At 35.5% G+C, this 24,505-nt stretch overlaps 1 protein-coding gene across 1 annotated transcript in view; it reads right to left on the bottom strand.

Annotated features, from left to right (window-relative positions):
- LOC142337801 (clathrin heavy chain 1-like) overlaps positions 1-24,087 on the bottom strand; it is a 64,024-nt gene extending 39,937 nt beyond the window's left edge. The window contains exons 1-10 of the mRNA XM_075387323.1: positions 23,837-24,087; positions 23,315-23,583; positions 18,749-18,902; positions 18,164-18,285; positions 17,175-17,343; positions 16,368-16,570; positions 15,090-15,657; positions 14,088-14,302; positions 13,367-13,547; positions 8,532-8,964 (exon numbers count right to left, since the gene is read on the bottom strand). Of these exons, the coding sequence (XP_075243438.1) occupies positions 8,532-8,964; positions 13,367-13,547; positions 14,088-14,302; positions 15,090-15,657; positions 16,368-16,570; positions 17,175-17,343; positions 18,164-18,285; positions 18,749-18,902; positions 23,315-23,583; positions 23,837-24,086 (2,564 nt within the window). The 5' untranslated portion in view covers position 24,087. The remainder of the gene's footprint in view (positions 1-8,531; positions 8,965-13,366; positions 13,548-14,087; positions 14,303-15,089; positions 15,658-16,367; positions 16,571-17,174; positions 17,344-18,163; positions 18,286-18,748; positions 18,903-23,314; positions 23,584-23,836) is intronic.
- Positions 24,088-24,505: the final 418 nt, after the last annotated feature.

The following is a 24,505-nucleotide window of genomic DNA, read 5'->3' as shown; positions in this document are numbered from 1 at the left end:
TGCCTGTAACTTTAGCGATGTTTCACTTTTCGCTTATATTTTTGATCTAATTGTTGTTTTATAATAAAGCCTCGTAAATGGTTAGCACGACGGTGGCTTTCTAAGAAAAATTACTGAACATTATCAATGGTAGTAGCTTATAGGTATTTTTATCTGTACCATTGAATTAAAAATTTTCTGTATTTGATAACGTTGCACCTCTGATTAGCTTTTTGTCGACAGGTTAGTCTCATCAGTGGAAGCTCCCGACCGCTGGCATTGGATTTATTCCAATGGTTTACGGTACTATTTGCGGATTAAAACCAAAAATTGGATTTTTGAGTTCCTACCGTTATGGTTGGTTTAAAGTTTCTTGTCCAATAGTATCGAAATTAACAGATCTCAACACTCACTAACACTTCAAAATATAATTTTGAATGTGGTTGAAAAACGCAGCTTATGTTATTAAGTTAAAAAAATTTCAAACCATTCCAACGAAATATTTTTTAACTACCTTTGTTATTCATTCACTTGCCTCATTGCTATTTTGGGCACTCTGCCACCTCATGGAAACGGAAAACTATGTTTGCTGGATATCGTTGAATGCTATGAAGGGTACGAGAAATTTACTTTATAGCTACGTGTTTCATTCTGACACAAAAAATAATTCTGAAAGTGAAAAGTTGTTATTTCGCGCTTTTCGTTTGTTCTACCTCATTGCATCTCGGCTAATATAAAGTACGCTTTCTAAGGCAAACTCTGGTTAATTCTGAACAGCACGTTATTATAGGCAAAAATCTTTGGTTTTCTAAGATAAGACATTGGTTTTCATTCCTTTTGTTGTTGTTTTTTAATGTGTGTACGGTCCTTGGTTTTTTACTGTTTTTGCGGAATAAAGGATGAAATTAAGAAGTACAAAATTTTGTTTTTCAGATCCTAATTCAGGGCTTTTGATCTGATTATGCGCCAAGAAGTCAAAGATTGAGTTTTTTGGTTACCTCTATTATTCGGCGGGGCGGAAATTTTTTGCATATTCTTTTGTTACTTCCTTCTGTAAGATTTTTAGATCAACTTCGTGCCAGTTTCTTTTAAGCAAACACCTCTGCTTTTGAATTCTGCAATCTGAGCTGAGAGTGGACAAAACTAATGGACATTTAATGGAGGTCAACCAAGCCAGATATTTGGCAACCTGTTTCATTAAAGATATGAATTTTTGTAAAAAAAAACCAGCTGCGACAGCGACAGCAGAACTGAGTTGTCTTCTCACATAGTAGCTTCAATGACAAGTCCAATTGGTTTTCTAATGAGAGTCAACTTAATCTATTCAATGGTTGCAATTGATGCCCAAAGATTACTACTCTCCCACCAACTGTTTTCATAATTAGTAATATTTTTTATCAAAATTTTTCACATATTTTTTGTTCTCTTTGATGCCAGGCCCATTGGGATTAAATCCAAAGTAAATCTATTTGACGTTTTCATTTGACAGTTTGTTTTCTACGACTTTGACAATATTTCTGTGAAACATTAGTGTTTTCTTTTTTGGCCACATTTGTTGCTCTTCTTTATTTTTTAGACTCAATAAAAACAAATTTCATCTGCCCGCTATCTCAACAAAAATATATCCATTTATTGTTATCTCTTCGCATCCAGTTTCTGTGCATGGACACCAGTTGCTTTCGCATAAATTTGCAGTGTTTTTAAATAACAGTAAGAAACATTTATTCTATTAAATAGATTTTTTCTTTTTTACTGGGAAACGATATTGTGTACTTGATAACTTCAGTATATTGTCGTGTTTTAATAAATTTTACGTCAAAAAATTTTTTCCATTGTTTTTCTTTTCTAATGTTTTCGTGCGAGTGTGTGTCCTTGACAATCAAAATCTGGTTCTGTAAATGTGATGAGATTCAGTTTTCTCAACTCTTTAGATAGTAATTCCTGCTATAATTTTTTATATTTTCTGTCAACGTTTTTGTTACGACCAGACATCATGCTCTCTTTAAATGAGCTTTGATGCATTCCATGATGAGCTATTGATTTTGATTTACATCTGTTACGTCATTTATCACACTTATTGTTTATCACAAATATTATTTAAACTACAGCTGAGTTATTTGAAGAGCTCCTTGAAAATTTATTTAACAAACTTCTGATAAATAGATGAAAACGCTATGTTCTGTAGAATAAAATGTTGATTGGTTAAATCATTATTAAGACTGATTTCAATACTGTTCTGAACAATCAACGATCTTTTTATGTTCAACAGGGCAGGGCACGCTAAATTTGTTTCCTAAATGGGATAAAAAATGCTTAAGACTGATTGAAATTTTCTCAACCATTGGACCTAACGAACGATCTAAAAAAAATGAACATTGACACAGTAGTGTAGCTGCATTATATAATCTATTTGCTAAAACTTACTCAAACAAGCTCTGAGAGCGTTCGCCAAAACTTTGGAGCCAAGTCTAAAAAGAAATCCAACATGAATGAGAGCAACAAAGCTCACAATCATTAGCCAAAGTTGAACAAAATGCTCATAGATTATGTCTTACTCCAATCTCAGACCTAGAGCATCGCCGGAAGATTGCCGCAAAACTAGCCGCCGTTGACGCGCTTAATGCACATTGGGATTGAAACAGAAAAAGAACAGACAAATTGGCCGCATTTTCTTTAAATTTTTTTAGTGTCGAAAAGTGTTTTAATTTGGCGTGCAGTTTCAGTAAGATTCTAAAACTATACTTAATTCGGGCTTCCAAATTGAAAACTATTAAGATTAAAACCAGTGTCAGCTAACAAACAATATAATGAACTTTGATAACCTAATGCAATGTGAGTAAATGACCGGTCTTTATCGTTTATCCCGTCTCTTTTGATTTTCCTTTTTTGACATTGGCCGTATTCACCGCATTGCGTAATTCAATACGTGAAGGAAGTTAAAAATCAATCAGTTGAAACAGTGAGTGAAGTGAGACAAACGTGAAAATTGTGACTCAAGTTAAATCAAAAACGTGATCAAAATCTAAAGCGAATTAAAAAACATAGCAGGACAAGTCCTGACGTACAATTCAAAGAATTTTAATTGACTAAGAAAAAACTAGACCTAGATTGGACCATGAGTGAATTGGAAGAACCATTTCTAAAACAAATCAGATGGAAATTAAAAAAAAAAAAACAACAGAAAATCAATGTCAAAAATCCGCATGTGAACAAAAAATCACTATCGAGAAATGAAAAATTGTTTCAGACAATAATTAGGCCTAGATTGAATTATGAATGGATTGGGAAAACCATTTAGAAAAAAAATCCGATCCAAAAAATTCAGTAAAAATCGAAGTGAGATTGCCGCATGTGAACAAAAAAACGTTATCGAGAAATGAAAATTTGTTTCAGACAAAAAACTAGGCCTAGATTGAACTATGAATGGATTGGAAAACCTATTTAAAAAATCCGATCCAAAAAATTGAAAAAAAAACAGAAAATCGAAGTGAAATTGCCGCATGTAAAAAAAACTTTGTTTCAACACCGTATTCTCACTCTACTTTAAAATTAGAGCAAAACATTTCACGCCGCAAAACTACTCGCTTTTTTTGCTTCATTTCCTGTTTCGGCGTGCCCACTACTCCAATTCGACTTCAAAAATCATGAAAATGTGTGAACAGATCTTAAAAAAAGATAGCGCCCCAATACAATTCAAATTCTTTGAATTGTAAAAAAAAGCAGAGCGCCTAAATAATAGCCGTTGAGAGACTGACGGCGGCTATTAAAAATGGATATAACTAAACCAAGCTAGCAACTGCGCCCCAAAATGAGTTGAAGTTATCAATACATTATAATAAAAAACTAAGCAGAAATATTTAGATAGAATTTGCCGCTCGTTCAATAAACTAATTTATTGACCTTAAACTAATTTTAGTTAAACAAGTATAACACACTTTGTCAAGTTTATAAGTCAAGTATGATGAAAAATCCATCACGTATATGACGCAAAAACGACTCCTAAAGAGAAATAAAATTACTTCAACCACAGAAGGGACGTTCAGGAGAGAAAATGTCGATAAAAATGGACTGTTAGCTGTTCCGCGTGAACAAATGTACAGCGAAGAGAAAGAGCGTCCGGGGACGCAACTTTGTAGCGCAACTCATAAAATACAGACGGCAGATTGCCAAAATAGCTACAAAAGACTTACATGATGTAGAATATAGATAGCAGCAGATACAGAAATGACTTAACTTAATTCAGTTAATTCAGAAAATTATCAAAGACCAAAACGTATTCAAACAAAAAAATTACTTCAAAAAAATTAAATTCGTTCTTTTAATTTGGTCGCCATGCTTTATTATTAACATGATCATTATATAGAAGTCCAATATTCACCTTGAAGTCATATAAAGAGTGGAATAAGCCAGTTATGACCAAGGAAACTTATCACGCGTTCAACTTAAAACTCATGCCCAATTAGTTTAAGAAACACCATACATAACATAGTTTAACAAATGTTACGAAAATAAAACAAAAACAAATCAATTTCTAAGAACCGCTCTTCACACCATAATTATGAGGTCTAGAAAACAGTTTCTGTAAATCGCATACTTGGAGACTAGTGAGCTGAAAGGCTCTAAGAGAACCTAATGCCCACTGTGCGCTAACTCTTTATCCTGTATCTGAGGACGAAAAGTCAAATGGGTCGGAACGAAAAATCGGTCAACCGAAAAATCGCATAAAAAGGACAAACAGGATTAAAATAATTGCTAAAAACTTGGAAAAGTAGCAAATTTTATAAAAAACATTGGTAACAATTGTGATATTGATATCTTCAGAACCATTTCATTGTCTCAAGAGACTATCCACTATCCCTATTTCAAACCTTAAATAGTTTCACTTACTCAAAGATCCATAAACTTGGAACATATTAATTTTCCGAAAATTTAAAAAGAATTTAAATTTTATAAAAAATTGCTATAACTCCAGTCATTAAATATTGATAACCATTACATTAATTCTAGAAACCAAGCAGCCCTAGGCCCTGGTCAAAATTCGAAAATATTAAAAAAAATTGCAATCATTTTTTTTTAAAAATGCTTAAATTGGTGATACTAAAATCTTTTTAAAAAATTCAAATACATATAAGAACTATGCAGTAACCTATTGTCAAACCCTAGAGAAGATTCCTTGGCTCTTGAGAATACAGAAATTTTCAAAAAAACTGGAACAAACTGCAAGCTTTATGAAAAAATTGCTAAAAATTGTGATACTAAAAGGTTGAAAACCATAACATGGCTAAAAAACATTTTCAGTAACTTATTATGAAACCCTAAAGGGGGTTTTCTGGCACCTGGGTCTGGAAAAACTTGAATTATGACAAAGTCAAAAATTGCAAGATTTGACAAAAAATGCTAAAACTCGTGATGTTCAAATTTTGAAAAATATTCCATTACTCCTAGAAACTATACAGCAACCTAATATCAAGCCCTAGAGGAGGTTCCTTGGCTTTTGAGGTTGGAAAAGTCTAAGAAATGACAAAAATTTTCAAAAAAATTGCAAGTTTTATCAAAAAAATTGCTAAAATTTGTGATACTAAAAAGTTAAAAACTATCCCAAGGACAGAAAATTCTTCAGTAACTTAGGGAGGTTTTCTGGCCCCCTGGGTCTGGACAAACTTGAAAAATGACAACAATGTTAAAAATTGCAAGTTTTGTAACAAAAAAAGCTTAAATTCGTGATGTTAAAATGTTGAAAACTATTCCATTACCACTAGAAACCATCAAAAACTGACAAACATTTTCAAAGGATTGAAAAAAAAATTGTGAAAACTAGTACATATTTGCGTCTTTTTGTCTGAATTACCAAATCATATAGCTCTGAAAATGGTCGAAACTTTCATGCAAAAGGCCTTTACCAACTTTAACCAGCCTCAATTTCAGACTGGTCCAACGAAAAAATCGAAAAATGACGAAAAAACACGAAAAATTGCAACATTTTGGGCTCAAAAACTCCTATAAACGACCTTTTAAACTACGGCCTTCCCAGTTGCTTTACCGCACTAAGCATTCGAAGGACAACTAAACGCGGCTAAGGGCTTCTAATGAAACTTAAAGCCCGCTGGGCGCCAGCTGTTTATCCCGTTTATAAGGACGAAAAGTCAAATGGGTCAGACGAAAAATCGGTCAAGCGAAAGATTGCATACAAAAGGCTAACAGGATTAATATAATTGATAAACATAGCCGGCAGATTAGGGGAATAGCTGCGAAAGAATCGACCTGCGTGCCATATAATAGAGATAGAAACAGATACAGATCTAAATTGAAAACAAAATCGACGCCGCTCAAAAACTAGGCTAAAACATTCAGCGATAAATTAATAAAGCTTGTTATCATTCATTCCACAGAAGCCTCTTATTAGGGACCTTTAATGCACAAATGAGTTCCTTTGACCTTAAACAAATTTATTTAAACTCAAGTTTTAAAGTGCAAAAGTCATTTTATTGAGTGAGGTAAGTCACGTATGATCAAAATCTAATCACGCAAATAACCTAAAAACTTTCGCTAAAGCGAGTGAGAAATAACGTCACGCGCGCCAATGCCGTTAGTGAGAGGAAGAAGTCATTCAGAAAACTTGACTTTTTCAGCTTTGCTGTGTGAACAAATGTAAAACGAAAAAAGAGCGTCAGAAAACGAAATAAAAAAACATAGCAGGACAAGTCCTGACGTACAATTCAAAGAATTTTCATTGACTAAACAGAAAACTAGACCAAGAACGGACTATGAATGGATTGGGAAAACCATTTAGAAAAAAATCCGATCCAAAAAATCGAAAAAACTGTAAAAATCAAAGTGAAATTGCCGCATGTGAACAAAAAACCACTAGCGAGAAAGCGAATTTTTGTTCAAACCCCGTTTTCTCACTCTACTTTATATTTAGAGCGAAAAAATTTCACGCCGCAAAACCACTCGGTTTTTCGCTCCACTTCCTGTTTCGGCGTGACCAAAATCACTTCTCCAATTTGACTTCAAAAATCATGAAAATGTGTGAACAGATCTTAAAAAAAAGACAGCGGCCCAATACAATTCAAATTCTTTGAATTGTGAAAAACCAAGAGCACCGCAATATAGCTACGCTCAGCTTACAGCTTCGCAGCTATAAAAACTTTGAGAGGAATATCCTAATTATGAAAACCTGCTACTCTTACACAACAAAGAACAGCAGAGCCTTTGATTGGCCCTAAGACACCAATAAAACTAAAGAAACGAAAAATTTTGTTTTCGCAAGAACTTTATGGTGTTTTGGAATTGATACCATCAACTAAAAGCTATCAAAAAAGACCACTATCAAAAAGAGGCAAAGTCGACAGAAAAAAGATATCAGAGACGACAGAAAAATGCTTCAAAACCGTTATTTTTAAAGAGAATTTTGGTGTTAAATCGTCTTAGATTTAACACCAAAATTTCAGCTCTAGTTAGCTGAAAAAAGTTTTCAAAATCTCCCGGAAAAAATTCATCAAGAACTAGATAGTTCAAAGACCTGAAGGAAATCTCAAGTAACGTAATATTATGTAATGAACAAATAACAAGATTTATCCCCTGTTTTTCGTCCTAGTTGCGTTTACTTTACACTGTTTTGCTGAGACAATGCACTATGAATACCAATATAGCTTTAACATAGCAAACAGAGATTGCTGTAGAATAACCTCGCTAGACCACTTTGACCTTCACTAATGAATGTTTTTAAAATATACACTTTTCCATGTAATCTTTTCCAGATTACAAATCAAAAGCCGGAAAATTGGTATTTTAACATTTTGTCACAAGCAGTAAAATAAACGTCAAAAAATTTAAATAATTAATGATTAAACATCTGTCCCTAGTAAACTTATTGAAAGCAATTTACCGCAACCAAAATTCACATCTACAGATGAACTACTCAAAATTAGTTGAACTGCGAAAGAACATATAAACCGACCAAATTTGGACGAATTGCCCTCGAACCACAGGGTGGCTCAATTCAATTCTAGCCTGCTTCATTATAGTAGCTTGTGGTAAGCTATCCTAGATATCCTGGGAGCTCTCCTTGGAGCACAACTAAGATTCAAGAAGTAAAAAATAAACCAATTTTGGCGCACTTTTGATAGTAGAAAAGTGCCACGAATAAAGTTAGCAACTTAAATTCTGAAAGAGCAATTTAGATCACGCGAAGACTTCAGCGCTCAAAGGATTAAAATACTCAAGGAGCGGAGTAGTATTCTTGAACAAAACGTTCAAGCACAAAATTTACAAATTAATTGCTTCAAACTTCGTGCGGGAGCAATTAACATTTGGCGCACTTGTTCCTGATGTTTTTCAAGAGTTAGGCGCCAATTATTGCATACGACAATTAAACTTGCAGCATTTTGAATAAGACTGAATTAAGTACTCAAAAACCAAGAAGACAGGCGTGAAGCCTCCACTCTTTCAGTCAGTCGACAAATTGCTTAAATAGACAATCGGACCGATATAAATGCTATAAATTGCTTAACAGCGATTTTTATCAAGGAATTCTTCCTGGCTTAACGCACCTGTTTCGCTTTTCCACTTCCTCTACAAGTTCATCAGTTGAAAATTGTCCTTTGACCGAATGAATCATGTTCTTGATAATCTCCTCAGAGCAATCAACATCCAACAATCCTCCAACTACAACCGGCAATCTACTCGGGTTCACTTTCTGCACATAGATCTCAATGTACTTCTGGTTGTTATTGCGGTACAGGTACAACACCAAGTCGTGAACAAAGTCGAATCGGTCGCACACAATGATCAAAGGCAGCTGATCATTGAGTTTCGCTTCTTTAAGGAACGTCTTTACTTTTTCAGCGTTGTAGCAGTTGCTCTCACGGCAGATTCGCTCGACCTCTTTGATTTGGCCAGTTTTGCATGCAGCCTGGATGTACTTGAAATGTACATCTGCATCTTGACTAAAGTTGACTATGGATCCGAGGAAATAGAACAGACCTAAACATATGGAAAAAAAAGCTACAGATCATTAAATAATCATTTCTACAAAATATCTCACAATTTTCAGCAATGTATTTACAAAAGAACAAGGCGGCTCGGTAATGTGCGATGGCACATAAAGTTCCGACCCCGCCCATCCACAATTTTGGCATAATTGTCTAGCAAATGAGGAACAGATAGAAAAACCCAAAAATTATTTTTTGCGAAAAGTCTTTTTCAAAAAATTCTGTATGAACGATAAGATAGCCTCCAAAGCAAATAACTCAGTGGATTTAAAAATTGATGCATTAGCTTGATGTAATATGTCAATATTAAGAAAGCGAGTCAAGATGAACGTCAAAAACAAACAACAACAACAGCAACAAACATTATTTACATCAAAAAATTTTTTTCCCTCTTAAAAACTAAATTTAATAACAAAGTCAACATACCGTCAGATAAACCTAAAACTAAACAAAAATAACTAATAAATCACCAGAAACCATATGCGACCAGTCCATAAAAAGGTTTGGTAACAATTATACAAAAAAGAACAAAAACATTAAAGTGAAAAATATAACTTATTTTTTTGAAACAGTTAACTTCAAAGTAATAAATACCATTAGGAATCAATTAACATTACCACAAATTTACAATTACCACTGTTTCTAGAGAAGGGCATTAGGACCTGTCCTTCTTCATTTTTTAAAGCGGCTAAAATGAACAACAAAAAAAAAACAAACAAAATTTCAATTGAAACTTGCCAGAAAACGCTGCCAAAACCCTCGAGCCATATTTTGTCCCTCAAAATATATTCGATTGCGCCTTCATCAAACAGCTATAAAGTAGTACGTGGCCATTCATTAGTAAGACTAGGTAACAAGTAGACAAAAAAGCGAAGTGCTAAAGTATGAAATAATTTCAATTTTTTTTTCGAATAAAAATTACATTCAATGTCATAAAAGGCATTAATTACAAACAGAACTATTTGAATAGGGTCGTTTATTCAAAAAAAGGAAGCCCTCGAGACCTGCAGTTACCCAGAATATTTCTCGCATCTACAAAAAGAACGTCAAATAAGACAAAAAATCAAATTAATTTACATTTTTGTGAAAAACCGGTGTCGAAGCCACTAAGGTCATAACAAATTCATTAAAAAAAAAGATTTTGGGACACCAATCCCTTTTATTCCCTTGACACCCATAATGTCATATTTGACCTGTAATGAAATAACGAGATTAGCTAAAAAAAAGAAACATAAAAAGAACAAAATTGCGAAGTTAAAAAGTTTTTTTTTTTTTAATTTTGGAAAACGATTGTTTTCAAAGTCATGAAAGCCATCAGCTATTTACTAATATCAGAATATCGGTTCTTCTATTCTTCCACGAAAAGCCAATGAAAGTTATCACTATGCAGGAAATTTCATACGACCGAAACGACAAAGTATAAATGACAGTTAAAAACAAAATTAAAAAATTCAATTGATTTCTTCAAGAAAGAGGCGTCGAGGCCGTTAAAACGATTATGTATATCATTCAGGATTTCAATATGTTCAATTGTGCTTTATTTTTAACGCTAATAATGTGACAAGAGAACTGTCAATAATGTGATAATGTGACAAAATTCGGAAACGTGAAAAACTGGCAAATATCGAAACAAACAAAAATCTGAAATCTTGTAGTATCAAAGCCAGAAAACAATAACTTCAGGCTTAAAACTGCAACCGAGAAGAAATGTTAAATCAGTAGAAAGAAGAAGCATTCTTTTTTTGCAGACACTAAGCTGGAAGTTGAACAAATTAAGAAAAAAATAGAGGAAAACTTAATTAAGCCATTATTTATTGAAAAGTCAATTATTTTTAAAAGAAACGACCATAAACTTTCAAGTTAAAATTTAAATGGATTAGCTTGGAGCTTTTTAGTAAGCAAACTGGTTGGACCTATCACTCCTGAGCATTGATTCGATATGTTCTGTTCTTTATTTTTAAAGAAAGGGTCCTTTTTTTTTAAAAAAAAAGACCGACTGATTACAACCCGATTTCTTTGGGTGGTAGCAGTCCAAGAATGGCCCAAAACAAGCCCTGCTATTGCTTATTGTCCGTTAGGAACATTTGATTTTCGAATGTTGCAGATATAGATAATTTGTTAGTTGAAAACTCAAAATAAGTTCTGCATTTTTGATAATCAACGAGTAAAGTTAGCAAAAAAAGGCAAAGTTTTAACTACAGAGCACTCTCAGCGTACTCTGAAGTAGAAATAGCCCCCCTCTGAGTCTACAAAGATTGTATGTGTGTTGTTTGGAGGTGTACTGTCGGCAAACTTAATCAAAACGGACTAAAGTAGCTTATTTCGTGGTTTTTGTTGAAAAAGGCTAAATTTTGAAATATTTATCCACATTTTTTGACCAAAAAAATTAAATCAAACAATGAACAATGCTTGTTCGTCTTCAAAAATAAAATCAACGACACTATTCTTAAAAATTATAACAAATTTTAGCAAAATTGACGAAAATTTAGGCAAAAATTCCGGAAAATGTGAATAAAAACAACGGGAATTCACTCTACTTCTCTGAAGTTCTCAGAAGAAATTCAAAATAAGAAAAGCCGAGAAGATTTTTTATATTTAAAAATAAAATCAACAACAAGTTTTTAAAAAATGTTGACAAATTTTAGCAAAATTGGCGAAATTTTGGTCAAAAATTAGCGAAAATTCCGTAAAATGTGAATAAAAATCAACGGAATTCACACTATTTTCACAAAACTTTAAACCTCGATAACTCCCTGTAGAAAACGAAAATTAAAAAAATCTTTTTAATTCCATATTCTACGCTGGACGAGCTTTCTAATGATACCACTCTCAACTCTCTACGATGAATGTATCGATCGGCGAAAATTCACTGAACAAAAAAAAAAAACCCATTTGAGTATATAGTTCCTCCCCCCTCAAGAGGGTCGGAACAATAAGCAAGGCGCTCATAACACAGCAACTGTTCGTCCTATCAAGGGTAATTATATCTCTTTACACATTATTATACATTATTATAACTGACAACCCATTCTGAAAATGTCAACATTTTAAACTCAGTTTTGCAGTTAAGGATGTTCTAGCGGATCCACATTTACAAGTTCAAAGATTGCATCTTAATACTAAACATAGCCGGCAGATTGCCGGAAAATAGCCGCGATAGACGCTTGTGGCCTACCATGAATTGAAAAAACTAAAGAAATAAGATTGACAGATCGACCACCAGCGTATTTTTAATAGGCCACTAGACTTTTTGGGTTAGATTCGGGCTGTCATTTTTATGATACATTTGCTCTACAACGAAAAAGCCCTAATGGAGCTTTTTCAAAATTAATATTCGATATTAAAACTCAAGACTCTATTACGCAGGAATTAGGACATATAAGTTTGGCACTACTTAGATGCACATACTGACCTTTAATTAGTAAATGCTCATAAAATTTAAAGTCTCATAAGTGAGTTCAGAAGTCATTTTTTGAGTGAGGTAAGTCACGCAATTGACCTAAAAGCAGAAATGACTTCACGCACACAAATTTTAATTTAGAAGTCACTGAAGTTATTAAAAAAGTCAATTCCAAGAAGTCAGCGTAAGACGAAACAAAGATCTGTTAGACGAAATAAAAAAAAACATAGCAGAACAAGTCCCGACGTACAATTCAAAGAATTTTCATTGACTAACACAAAACTGGACCTAGAACGGAATATGAGTGAATTGGGAAAACCATTTCCAAAAAAATCAATAAAAAACAGAAAATCAATGTCAAAATGCCGCATGTGAACAAAAAACCACTAACGAGAAATGAAAATTTGGTTCAAACAAAAAACTAGGCCTAGAATGAACTATGAATTGATTAGGAAAACCATTTACAAAAAAACCGATCCAAAAAATTGAAAAAACAGTAAAAATTAAAGTGAAATTGCCGCGTGTGAGCAAAAAACCACTAGCGAGAAAACGAATTTTCGTTCAAACACCGTTTTCTCCCTCTACTTTTAAATTAGAGCGAAACAAATTCACGCCGCAAAACCACTCGCTTTTTCGCTCCAATTCCTGTTTCGGCGTGACCAAAATCAATACTCCAATTTGACTTCAAAAATCATTGAAAATGTGTGAACAGATCTTAAAGACAGCCCCCTAATACAATTCAAATTCTTTGAATTGTAAAAAATTAGGAGCGCAATAATAGCCACCTGGAATTGCTGACTCGGCTATTAAAGATTGGAAAATATCTTTTGTCAATAACGATCGACAAGAGTTCGCACCACAATCTTATAATCAATGCTCTACTGACAATCTGCCTGATTAAAATAGTCAAGTTTTGAAACCAAAACAAGGGACGAAACCAGGAATTTTCACTGATTTGGAACAAATGAAATCCAATCGCGACATTAATACGAACCTTCGAACGACTTGAAGGACTCGAATATCTCAATGAGGGACTGGGTTCCCAGCTGTTCGTGGTACTTGCTCGCAATCTGGACACACACTTGCAAGTTTTGTCTAATGTTGGCTGCCAGCATGGCCTGGATGCACTCTTTGCTGTCGTCCACAGACAGTGTCCCGAAGAAGTTCACCAACCACTGAAAATATTTTAGGTGTCTAATGTCATTGACTTAAGCTTGAATAATCCTGCCATTGTTCAATGCTGGTAGCTAGAAATAACCATCTAATATATCTGGTCATTAACTTTATAACAGCATGCAAGGCCAGTTATTTCCTCTGGAAGTTATGAAATAACATCAGTTTTGGGGTCCCGTCAACAAACATCTCGCATTCAAAATTATCTTGGCATCATGTTCTTAATCCATCAACTGAAATTACTTGATACGTCTGAGGCAAAACAGCAGTTTGGTCTTCTTTGCCAACTGAATTTCTATCCAGCGCTTTACGTACGTTTAACAATTTTTGTTAACAACTCAAAAAACCTGCGCCGTACCTTAAAACTTTTATTTTCTATGCCAAAGTAACCGACTTGATCATTTGTCGATTAACTAGTCGAGATTTTGAGTGGAGGAAGAATACTTATGATTCCCAGATAACTTTCTTCATTTTATCAATAATCAAGGTCTTCATTTTATCAATAATCATTTTATCAATTTATCAAATAATCAAGAATTAACCTCTGAGTTGAGCAGATGGGTATGGACTACAGCCCTCTTGATGTCAAACAGATCTGTGTAATGTTCCAATGCCCTCTGCAGCAGACCCACTTGTTCACACAATTTGGCCACACTAGCTCTGTCGTAGTGCGTGAACATCTGGTTGCCTAGAATAGCGTCGGCTACTTGGGGTGCAGACATCAGGTTCATCTCCAGAAGTCGCGTCTGCAGGTCACCTTAAACAAATCAATTTAATGCAGACATTAAAAATGTCACAAAATGAAAAACTTACTTTGATACTGTTTAAAAATTCCTTTTTTAAAAAAACAGATACCAAATAATAAACATAACCGACTAACGTCGGGTGAATTGCTCTCAAATGACCGGCGAGCAGTTGGCTTTGTCAGTAGCTAGGCACGGTTTAGTGAGGCTAGCTTTAGCTTAATTGAAAGGGCGTAAGTGACCGCAGCGGGGGGGGGGGGGGGTGCACCGGGGGGCTGATGGGGTGGCAACAGTGGGGGGGGGGGGGTGGAGTCAATCTCTAAGAACCGCCCGTCGCACCATAAGTATAAGTCTCCAAAACAGATTCTGTGAATAGCATACTTGAAGAATAATGAGCTGAAAGGCTCTAAGATCACTTAATGCCCGCTGGGCGCTACCTGTTTATCCCGTTTTTGAGGACGAAAAGTCAAATGCGTCAGACGAAAAATTGGTGAAGCGAAAAATCCCATAAAAAACGACTGGCAGGACTAATATAATTGATACAAACTTCGTTTGAGAGCAATTAATAATCATAACTTATACAAAGACAAAGTTCATAAGAAGTTCGGATTACTCTGATGCAACGGTAAATATAACGTTACACTTTGAAACACAAATTGAACAAAATCTAGCTATGGGTGTCACTTTTCGGACCCAAAAATTTTACGAAACACCTCAGTTGCCAATAATGATTTTGTCTTTTTCAGAACAAATCAAGCTTATTACATAAAACCAGTGCCAGTAAATTTAAGAACGAAGTACCTTCTTCAGGTTTGTTGCCTTTGAGCACTTCAAGCAGGAAAGAAGTACACTGCTGGACATAGTTCATCTCCGTGAATACATTCACAACCTGACGGATATCAGCTAGGTTCTCATCATCCTGGAACAGCATCTTTGCAAACTGCAACCCTTGTTCTGGACTCGTTCGCATCACAGCTCGAAGCAAGAATATCCAATCTGGTTGGTAGTTCACTTTCTTCGCGTAGAGCACGATCTTGTTGAATTGTCCAGTTTCGGCAAAACACTGGATAACTTTAGCCGGGGCATCGGCTCTAAGGTATACGGACAATGCCAGGGTGGTGTCCATTTGTTTCACTAAATCTCCCAATTCCTCCGAGCACTCGAGTTTGTTTTCCTTGAGCCATTTTTCAAGCAGTGGCTTTCGGTTTTGCTGCAGCACTGGTCTGCAGAGCTCTAAGGCTTCGAATTTGTTCAACTGTCCTTTGTCCAGGAGGATTCCAAAGTACTGTAGCAATGGTGTTGTAGTTTGTCCAGCCTGCTGTGGTATCTGCTGGAAGCGCTGTATCGTTTGAGGCGTTCTCAGGATACCCTGAAAAAGTAAAATAACTTTCAAATTGGCCGTCCAATAGTTTACTCGCATAGAGGAAACAGTATGTGGTTCAGTGGTTCGTTCAATTTGACTTTCTCCCTTTGCTAAACTGTTCTCCATAAGATTTACCAGTAGTCATGTTTTCTGATTTATAATCCCATTCTATTTTTATCAAAGGCAACAATTTTCGGTAAAGGCAACCGACTAAAAGTCAGAAGAATTGCTCTCGAACGACTAGTGGGAGCTCTAATGAATTGCAGCCTGCTTCAGTCGGGGGGGGGGGGGGGGGACTAAGAAGTTCAATAGTCCCAAGTTCAATGGGACTAAGAAGTTCAATAGTGCGCTTCAAATAACCACATTAGAGGTTAACATATACAACTATTAAGATTTAAAGTAAAAAATGGCACCAGTTTCAGCGCACTTTTCATTTGACATTTAGTATTAAATTACCGCCAATTGAATTCAGCTGCTTGAAATTGTGATTGAGAGAGAATTTTAGAACACGCGAAAATGCAAAAAGTCAAGGGCGTAAAAGTCACTCGAAGAGTCAAAATTGTCAAAAAAAAATTTTGCATAAAAAAGACACACGTATACAATAATTGCTATGAACTTCGTTCAAGAGCAATTAAAAATAGTAAACACCATTGGTCAATCTATTTGTTTTGGTAAGGCCAATTAAATTTGAAAACTTTCAGCAAACATTTACCAACCTTAGGAGCCGTTGCCGCAACCTTGGCCGCCTCTGCGTATCTAGCCTGAGAAAATAAATTGTTAAATTGCTTCACAAACAGATCGTCAGCTCCAGAGAGGTTGCAACGCTGCGCCAATCGGAGGGCCAACTCAGGGTTGTTGAGGCTGTTTGAGACATAGGGCACCAAGTTCTCCTCATCCACGCTCACCGAAAGAACTTGTCCTGTAAGAGATTTCTAGCTGAGAACTATAAATTGCATGCACATTCCTATATGTGAAGTAGATTGGTATCTCTAACTGAATTTGATTTGCAAGAGACTGTTTTGAGGTTTCTGTTTTCAGGTTGTGAATTGGGATAGAAAGATCGGTAAAGATATTACTGAATAAGAAAAGAAACAAACTTTCCTGTAATGAGAACTGTTGGTTCAGCTAGCCGAGTTCCTGTATACTGCGTTATTTTTTTTTCTATTATTTATTTGTAACATTTTTACGCATTTAATGTTTTTCTAATCTGTGATTTAAATTCGCGTACCTTCTTCCCAATCATGGCTCCCTGGCGGTTTGGTTCAAGCTTGTAGGTCAATTTTGAACATTAGTACCACCCAAAAACTATCTGACCTTTACCCTAGTTAAGAGATCGTCGGCTTTTGCGCGTAACAAAGTCGATATCGGCGTTTTCCGGACAAAAATCACCAACAAAACCCCGTCGGTATCGTCGTTTTTGTCCGATATTCAACATGAAATATTTGGTATCTTCGATTTTTTAAACGTGAGATTCGGTGTCATGGTTTTTATATTGAATGTATACTGCCGTAGACAGTTGTGACCTTTTCTGTTGACTCCAATGATGCCTCCTGATGGTTCGTGTAGAGCAGTGACAAAAATAGTGTCAGACGAGATCCTGTTCATGTAGATGCAGACTGCACTCTCCAGGTCATACATGTGGATGTAGCCACACTTGGTGATCATGAAGATCATGTGCATCTTGTCAGACACCTAACAACACAAATACATTTACACCCTAAGAGCAGAAGAACACGCGAATTACCTTTTCAGGTATACGGCAATTATAATCTCTTGTACAAAAAAGTTACATAAAAAATGAGAAAATATTGGAAAAGGGAGTTCAAGTTAGTTAAGAGAAAACTACTTTAGTCGGAAACAAAACATGACTGCGCTGTTTTAGTTTTACAGTAAATCATATTTCCTGTTTCTTTCTCTGATTTAACAATAAACAGTAGACCGAAGGCTACATTCCAAAATTTGGGGTAAAAACATCAGAAATAGTATTTGGGGTAAGAACATCAGAAGTTACAAAACAAAAGTTACAGATAAAGAAAACATTTAAAGAAATATGGAACGCATTGCAAGCATTGGTCTCTCTTGCTATCAAATTTAAACGTCCTTGAATAATATCAGCTGAAGATGGTCTAGCTTCTCTATGCCGGCAGAGACAAAAGCTTTGACAATTCAGTCCTCGTAAATTTAATCTTTGAAGTGTTTCTTATCTTTCATGTCTCCGCATTATACGATACCAACTGCATCTTAATGTTGTGTGATGTTCTGTTGACAGACGCTTTGACATTGAAAAACAAATAAACATGGTATTTTTTCCGAAAAAAACTAGTCCAATGGAGCAAACAAAAAGCTAATCTTACAAAGTTAGAGCACCCCCATTGAAGAGCTGCGCTTCAGAAAAAGAGCTCTCGAATCTCGAACCAGATACTTTCAAGTCGGTAGAAAAATTATGACCTTCGATTAATCTAGGAACAATGTTGGATCATAAGATACATACATAAAAAAGACGTGAATTTACCTGCATTGCAACTGGGAAGTCCTGGTCAGCTTCCGGAGGGAAGAAAATGTCCACAGCTTTCTTTTGGAATGGCTGATTCCCAGTAGCAGGGGAGCCAACCTCAATTATGTGCAACTTACCTCCTGAAAGAAACCATTTTCGTCACTATCTAACAAGAGCTTCGTATCTGCGTCTTAATATCTGAATTTCTATAGCTCAAGTATTTGCAACTTTTCCATTATGGTTTCCTGCTGGTTTCCTGATTCAATTTTTACTGCTTACCATAACCAAAAAGGGGCCATATTCTGACAAGTTGTATACATGAAGACGTTCTTAAGAAACTGCATTAATAATTTGAACTACAGTTACGATAATTTTGACTCATCTTTTTCTTCAATACAAAATATACAGCATGACGCTAGGGCATTTCACTGTTTAAGTTCCCGAACAAAGTCCACCAATGCAGCATGGCAGAAATCGAATCTCCACAATACTACGTGAACAAGCCCGTGTCGCACACTGTAACTGCAAAAACCTTGCTATCATAAATGTTCACTCTACCTTGTCGTTCCCGATGTATAAACTATAATAGATAGAACAACATACCAGTTGCAGACCGGACTGCGAATGAGAATAGGGTAGAGTCTTCTGGGTTGCCTGGCATCCGGAACTGGCAGAAGGCAGCTGCGTGTCCCTCAATGTGTTGCGACACCTTGCGCTCCATTGAGTACAATTGCATTGACCCCACAACTCGACCCGTCTGAAAATTATATTTAATTATAAATCTGCTGTAGATTTTCTGCTTATTCTGATTTTTACCTATCAAAAATTTTTCAAGTAGTATTCAAATCCCAAACTGTAGGCTAAATTGCTTGCCGACATCTAATTTTTATTTCTTTTCCGTTTGTGCCCCCAGAACGTTATGCACCCCCCCCCCCCATTAGAGAGTACGTGTCATTATATAAAAATTTATTACGTAAAAATATAGCACGTGCGTCTGGGGGTTGCAAATAATATGCACCTACTAAACTGGGGACACAAACGAAAAAGATCCTATTTTTTAAAATATGTTGGAGGGTCTTGAGATCCATTATTTCAGCAAATGCCAATTAGTTCATTGCTGTATCCTTAAGCTGGCTTGTTGACCGTGTTTTAATTTCAATTTGATATTTAACCTCATTTTTGGATCTATCCCCCCCAGTGTTTTTTATGACCCCCAGTTACAATTTATATGTTGTTATATAGCACGTTACTATGTAAGAAAAGAGCACGTGCGCCTGGGGGTCATAAAAAATTTATGCTCACTAAGCTGGGGGGGGGGGGGGGGAGCGAAACAGAAAAGATTCTCATTTTTTAGTAAGAATTTTAAGTCAAAAAATATTTTTTAAAACCATGAGGTTAGCGCAGAGGTGGCGGAATTGATGGGGGCAACGTTGGAAGACGGGTTCTTTGACTGCAAGGGGCCACGTCCTTACGGCCTATACGATGTGCAGAGTTGGGGATTAACATTTTCTGTGAATCACATACTTGGAGACTACTGAGCCAAAAGGCTAAGGGAACCGAATGATCAGGCGTTACATCTTCATCCCGTTTCTGAGGATGAAAACTCAAATGGACCAGACGAAAAATTGGTTAAGCGAAAAATTAACAAAAGAAAGACCACAAGACAAATATAATTACTACAATCTTCGTTCTGGAGCAATTGAAGAACACCAACAAATTCCATTAAAATCTCGTATCAAAGTGTACCCTCCCTATGTGTAAGGGCCCAAGTGAAAGTGCTTCAGAATCTCGACTTTTCGGTTAATTAGAAATCCGTTTCAAAAACAATATCAATGAATTGGCATCTTTAAACTAAATTCCTAATATGCTTCGGGGCTAGTTGCTCATGTTTATTAGGTTCATGCCGAGAAGGTAATTTAATAGTTCTGACCAACGGCCCACCCTTCTTGTTCAGACAGACTCCGTATCTTTAGCAACACATAGAATTCAGAGTACCATTTGCGCAACAGTTGCTAACTGCTTGTGTACAACACTTAAGTTCAACTGTTTACATATCGTAAGCATTTGATGCTCCAATCAGCTCAAATAAATCACGGGTAAGAGCTAATTTCGATTTCAAAAGAATAAATTTTATCAACTTTTATGCATATTGAAAACAAGTAGTAATTGATAAACGGAGTTTTTGATGTGCAGCCATACGCGAGAAGACCATATAAAATAATTGGCTTAATATAAGCATTGTAAAACCGAATGAGAAACTTTCTTGATACCATTTGATGCAATCTTAGATGTCTTGAAGATGCTTTGAAACGTTGTCACTACATTCTGTATATGATGCATAAAAGTTAGCTAATGATCAATGGTTATACCCAGATAAATAACAATGTCTTGCCTTTCTAAAAACTTATTGTCCGATATTACATCATGGTACGGTCACCCAATCTGTATAACTTGCAGTAAATCTTTCCGATTGAATACAAGTTAATTGAATCATCTGCAAAAGGATTCAAAGAGTGACGAAATACATGAATAATCATTTATGAAAATTATTAACAACAATGGTCCTAGAATTGACCCTTCAGGAACTCGTAGTACTAACTGAAAACCGAAACCAGTCTGAAAACCGAATCCAAAAAAGTTCCATTCATGCAATCCCCCTAATGCCATAAAGATCAAGCTTTATTAACAGACTTTGGTGATTTACAGTAAATCGAGAGCTTTTCGCAAATCCAACAAAATCGACGTGTTTATATTAATCACTGATGCAAAGCCTCTGTAATTTCGAGGAGAGCGTGACTTGTTGATTGACGCGAACGAAATCCGAACTACTTGGGATATAAAAGTTTATAACAACAACAGAACAGACCACATCGGTAACTGAAAGAAATTGACCGGTAGTTGTTAATAATGGTTTTTTTTCCTTTTCTGTATAGAGGAAAAACTCGCGAAATCTTCAAGCAATCTGGAAAAACTCAAACTTATTGATTCATTGCAAAGCTCTAATAAAATTTCAGGGAAGCTACCATAACGTTTCCGAAGATAGTCCATCTAGATCTGTGTCCTTGTAATTTTGATAAGAAATGTTCGAATTCAGACAAGGTCTTTGGATACAGGAAATTTGAGTGGTCCCATCCAGATAATTGAAAGGCAATCATTTGGTAATAAAGGATCAATAGGCAGTGCAATTGTATCTGTGAATTTGTCATTATAACATTGGCTATTTCTAATTCATCTCTATTTGTTTGATCTGAACAATGAGTTTTTGCGTTTTCTGATTTTCTCGACCACAAAGGTTATTCAGAACTCTGTAAAAATTTTTGGTGCTGCAAAGATTGATTCAAAGTACTCTCGAAAGTCTTCATTCGCTTGCCTGATTGCTGTCACTATTTTATTGCGTTGTTTTTGCATATATCTTTGGTCATGAAGCCTAGTTTTGCACGAGCTCTTGTATAGTTCATGTTTTTTATTTACAATGTTCTTAGTTTTGGTCGTAATCCTTTTTGTGGAGGCTTTTTGTGCAAGTATGCTCCGTAGGAGTGATACTAAGAAATTGCCGGAAGTTGGCGAACTTATCAACAAGATTCTGTTCGTTATTAAACTTATAAAAACTCATAAGAAAACTCAGGCATCGACAAAATTTAGTATAAAGTATAAGTTTTAAACAGTAGAAATCAAAAATCCAAAAAGAAAATAACCACTGACAAAATTTTCCAATTTTAGTGGCACAGGAAATGCAAAATGTACCGATAGATATCTCCTGTAAATTAACCTGTAAAATTTTGATTGAATGAGTTCAACCACTTGCAAAAAAATAAGGAAAGATTGAAAAACAAAAGCAACAGATCATTCAACATTGCAACCTAGCACCAAGAGACTGTTCAAAAACAACACCAACTTTTTTGAAGCAGTACCTCCAGCATGTTCTTAGAACTCCAGCATACTAAACGAAATCAACAAAACGAACAGAAACAAACCAGGAAAGGAAATCTTCTTCAAGAAAATCTGCCATTCATTACGGCAGATCCAAAAAGCCAAAAATTATGGGATACAATTATCATGGATACATACGAAAAGCCAAAAATTGGCAGAAACAAGAATGATGAGGCTACCAACATTTTTTTAACAAAAATTAGAAAAAGGTATCTTCATAATTTTGAATTTACAAAAATAAGAAATAACATAAGAAATTATAGCAGAACATCCAAAAACAATTTTTTGCACTTCAAAAAAAATAACGCAATGCGTGATTTAAATTTTACAAACCTGTTACCATATCCACTGATTACAAGAAAGTTCGCCCAATTATCCAAAGACGAAAAAATCAACGACAAATTTTAAAATATTAGCCAATTTTAGGCCATGAAAATTATTATTAGGACTTAAAAACACTGTAATATCAACTGTAGAGGGTTAGATGCTGCAGCAAAATCAAAATTTAACTCTACAAAAACAAACAAACAAAAACAAGTGACCTAAATGGACAAAAAAGCGTTTGTTCGAAGCACCAGTCTGTCATAAGAAAATATTCAAAGTCAATCATTCAACGCTGTGCATGAAAAACGCTACTCTCACTTAATAAAAATCGTTCAGTGGGCAATTTTGCTCACTTTTGCTTTCAGCTCAAAAAGAGCCTGAAGAGTTTAAAAAAGACTAACTAACACTTATCTAACACAAAACTAACACTTATCTTCGAGTAGTAACAACGCAGGATGAGTCCAATAACAACCCCGTAAAAATAATCGCAAAAACGAATATAATTCATTTTTAGAGCGCTTCGAGGAAACATGTTTATTTTTTTCGCCATTAGTTTTTTTTAACATATTTAAAGCTTTAATTTCATCTGCAGGCCAATTTCTGCCTCAAATTAATTTGCGCCCAGTTAAACCAGGTTATGTATGTCTCCTCCCATAATGTCGTTCGTTCCTCCTCTCTTCATATAAGTGCGCAACAATAAACAACTAATTGATTTATATTTTGCTTCTCCCAGGAGCAGCCTGGTGTATCTTCATAATCCCATTAAGAGAGAAAATGTCTAGATGTAATATTTAGCATAGATGCATCTTTCGAGATATTAACTTTCTCCGAAGTCCGAAGGATAATTGGTTACATAACCGCATGATCGAAATTACTATACAACTCGAATCGTAATTTACACAATCGAGAACTAACCTGGGCCTGGATAGCGACTAGCAACATCCATTTCTGATTATGATCAACTCGGTAGTTGATAATCTGCGACTGTGCTAAGTTCACGTGTCGATCAAAAATCTTCTGCGGTTGTGAATCACCTTCCATTGACCAGTGGAACACAGAGGCCTCCGTAACCAGTGAGAGCGTCTTCTCGTTAATCCATTTCCAGAAGGTCACGTCTTCAACCATAACGTGCGTCTTCATTTTCGTTTTCATCTCTATGTTGAAGATTTGCAATGTTTTTCCAGCTAAAACAGTGTTCAAAAATCCTTATTACTCCCATCAATAAATTACACAGATGATCAGTTGATTCATCACATTGAAGCCAGGAAGCCAAAGAAAATGAGAACAGAAATCGTAGAGTATGGCCACTTACCAGCTGTCACAAACAGAACCCATATTTATTTTGGAAAAGCAAACCGTAAACAAAATTATAAATCAGCCTGAATAACGGCGTGCTAATACTTTAAAAGCCATGCAGGAAATTTTATTTGTTCTCACCTTTCAACGCGATGACCTTGAACGATGGATTCATGATAGCCGAGTCAGCGGTAATTGGTCGTCGAATTGGATTGGTAGGATCAGTCATGTCAATAATGACAACATGATTCGCCTCTCCAACTTTTTCTCTCACACAGATGAACTTATCCGACTCCATTGTAAGAGTGCTAAATCCGATATTGCTAACATTGATGCCAACATTTGTTAGCTGAAGATGCTCCTGAAACTTAATTGGAAGTTGTTGAGCCATTGCTTCTGAAAAAAATAGAGTACAGTCAGAAATTTGAAAAATTTCAGATCACAAAGACCAAAGATTAATGCCTAAGCAATTCACAGAAGCACTCTGAAAATGAACTTGAAATGTGTCCTGATACGAACAGCAACAAACTTGAAATATGTCCTGATAATTTATAGAGGAAAGGGCCTCATAGTTGATATGAAAAGTGGCCTCATGCAATATTCCACGATTTTAGCGTCAGCACAAACGCAAAGAAATATTACATTGCTATATTACATGGAAGAAAATAGCCATAGAAATTCAACAAAGCGAAAACAATTTTTCCGAAATTTGTACATACTAAAAATTACACGGTTACGTATTACTGAGTTGCCTGAAAAAGTCTCGGACTTGTGCTAAAACTTTCTTACACGCTGGAACATGAGGCTGCG

Source organism: Convolutriloba macropyga, chromosome 4, assembly GCF_964194025.1.
Source record: "Convolutriloba macropyga chromosome 4, txConMacr16.3, whole genome shotgun sequence".
Taxonomy (NCBI): Eukaryota; Metazoa; Xenacoelomorpha; order Acoela; family Convolutidae; genus Convolutriloba; species Convolutriloba macropyga.
Note: the sequence above shows the minus strand (reverse complement) of the source record. Positions and strands in the feature narration are given on the sequence as shown.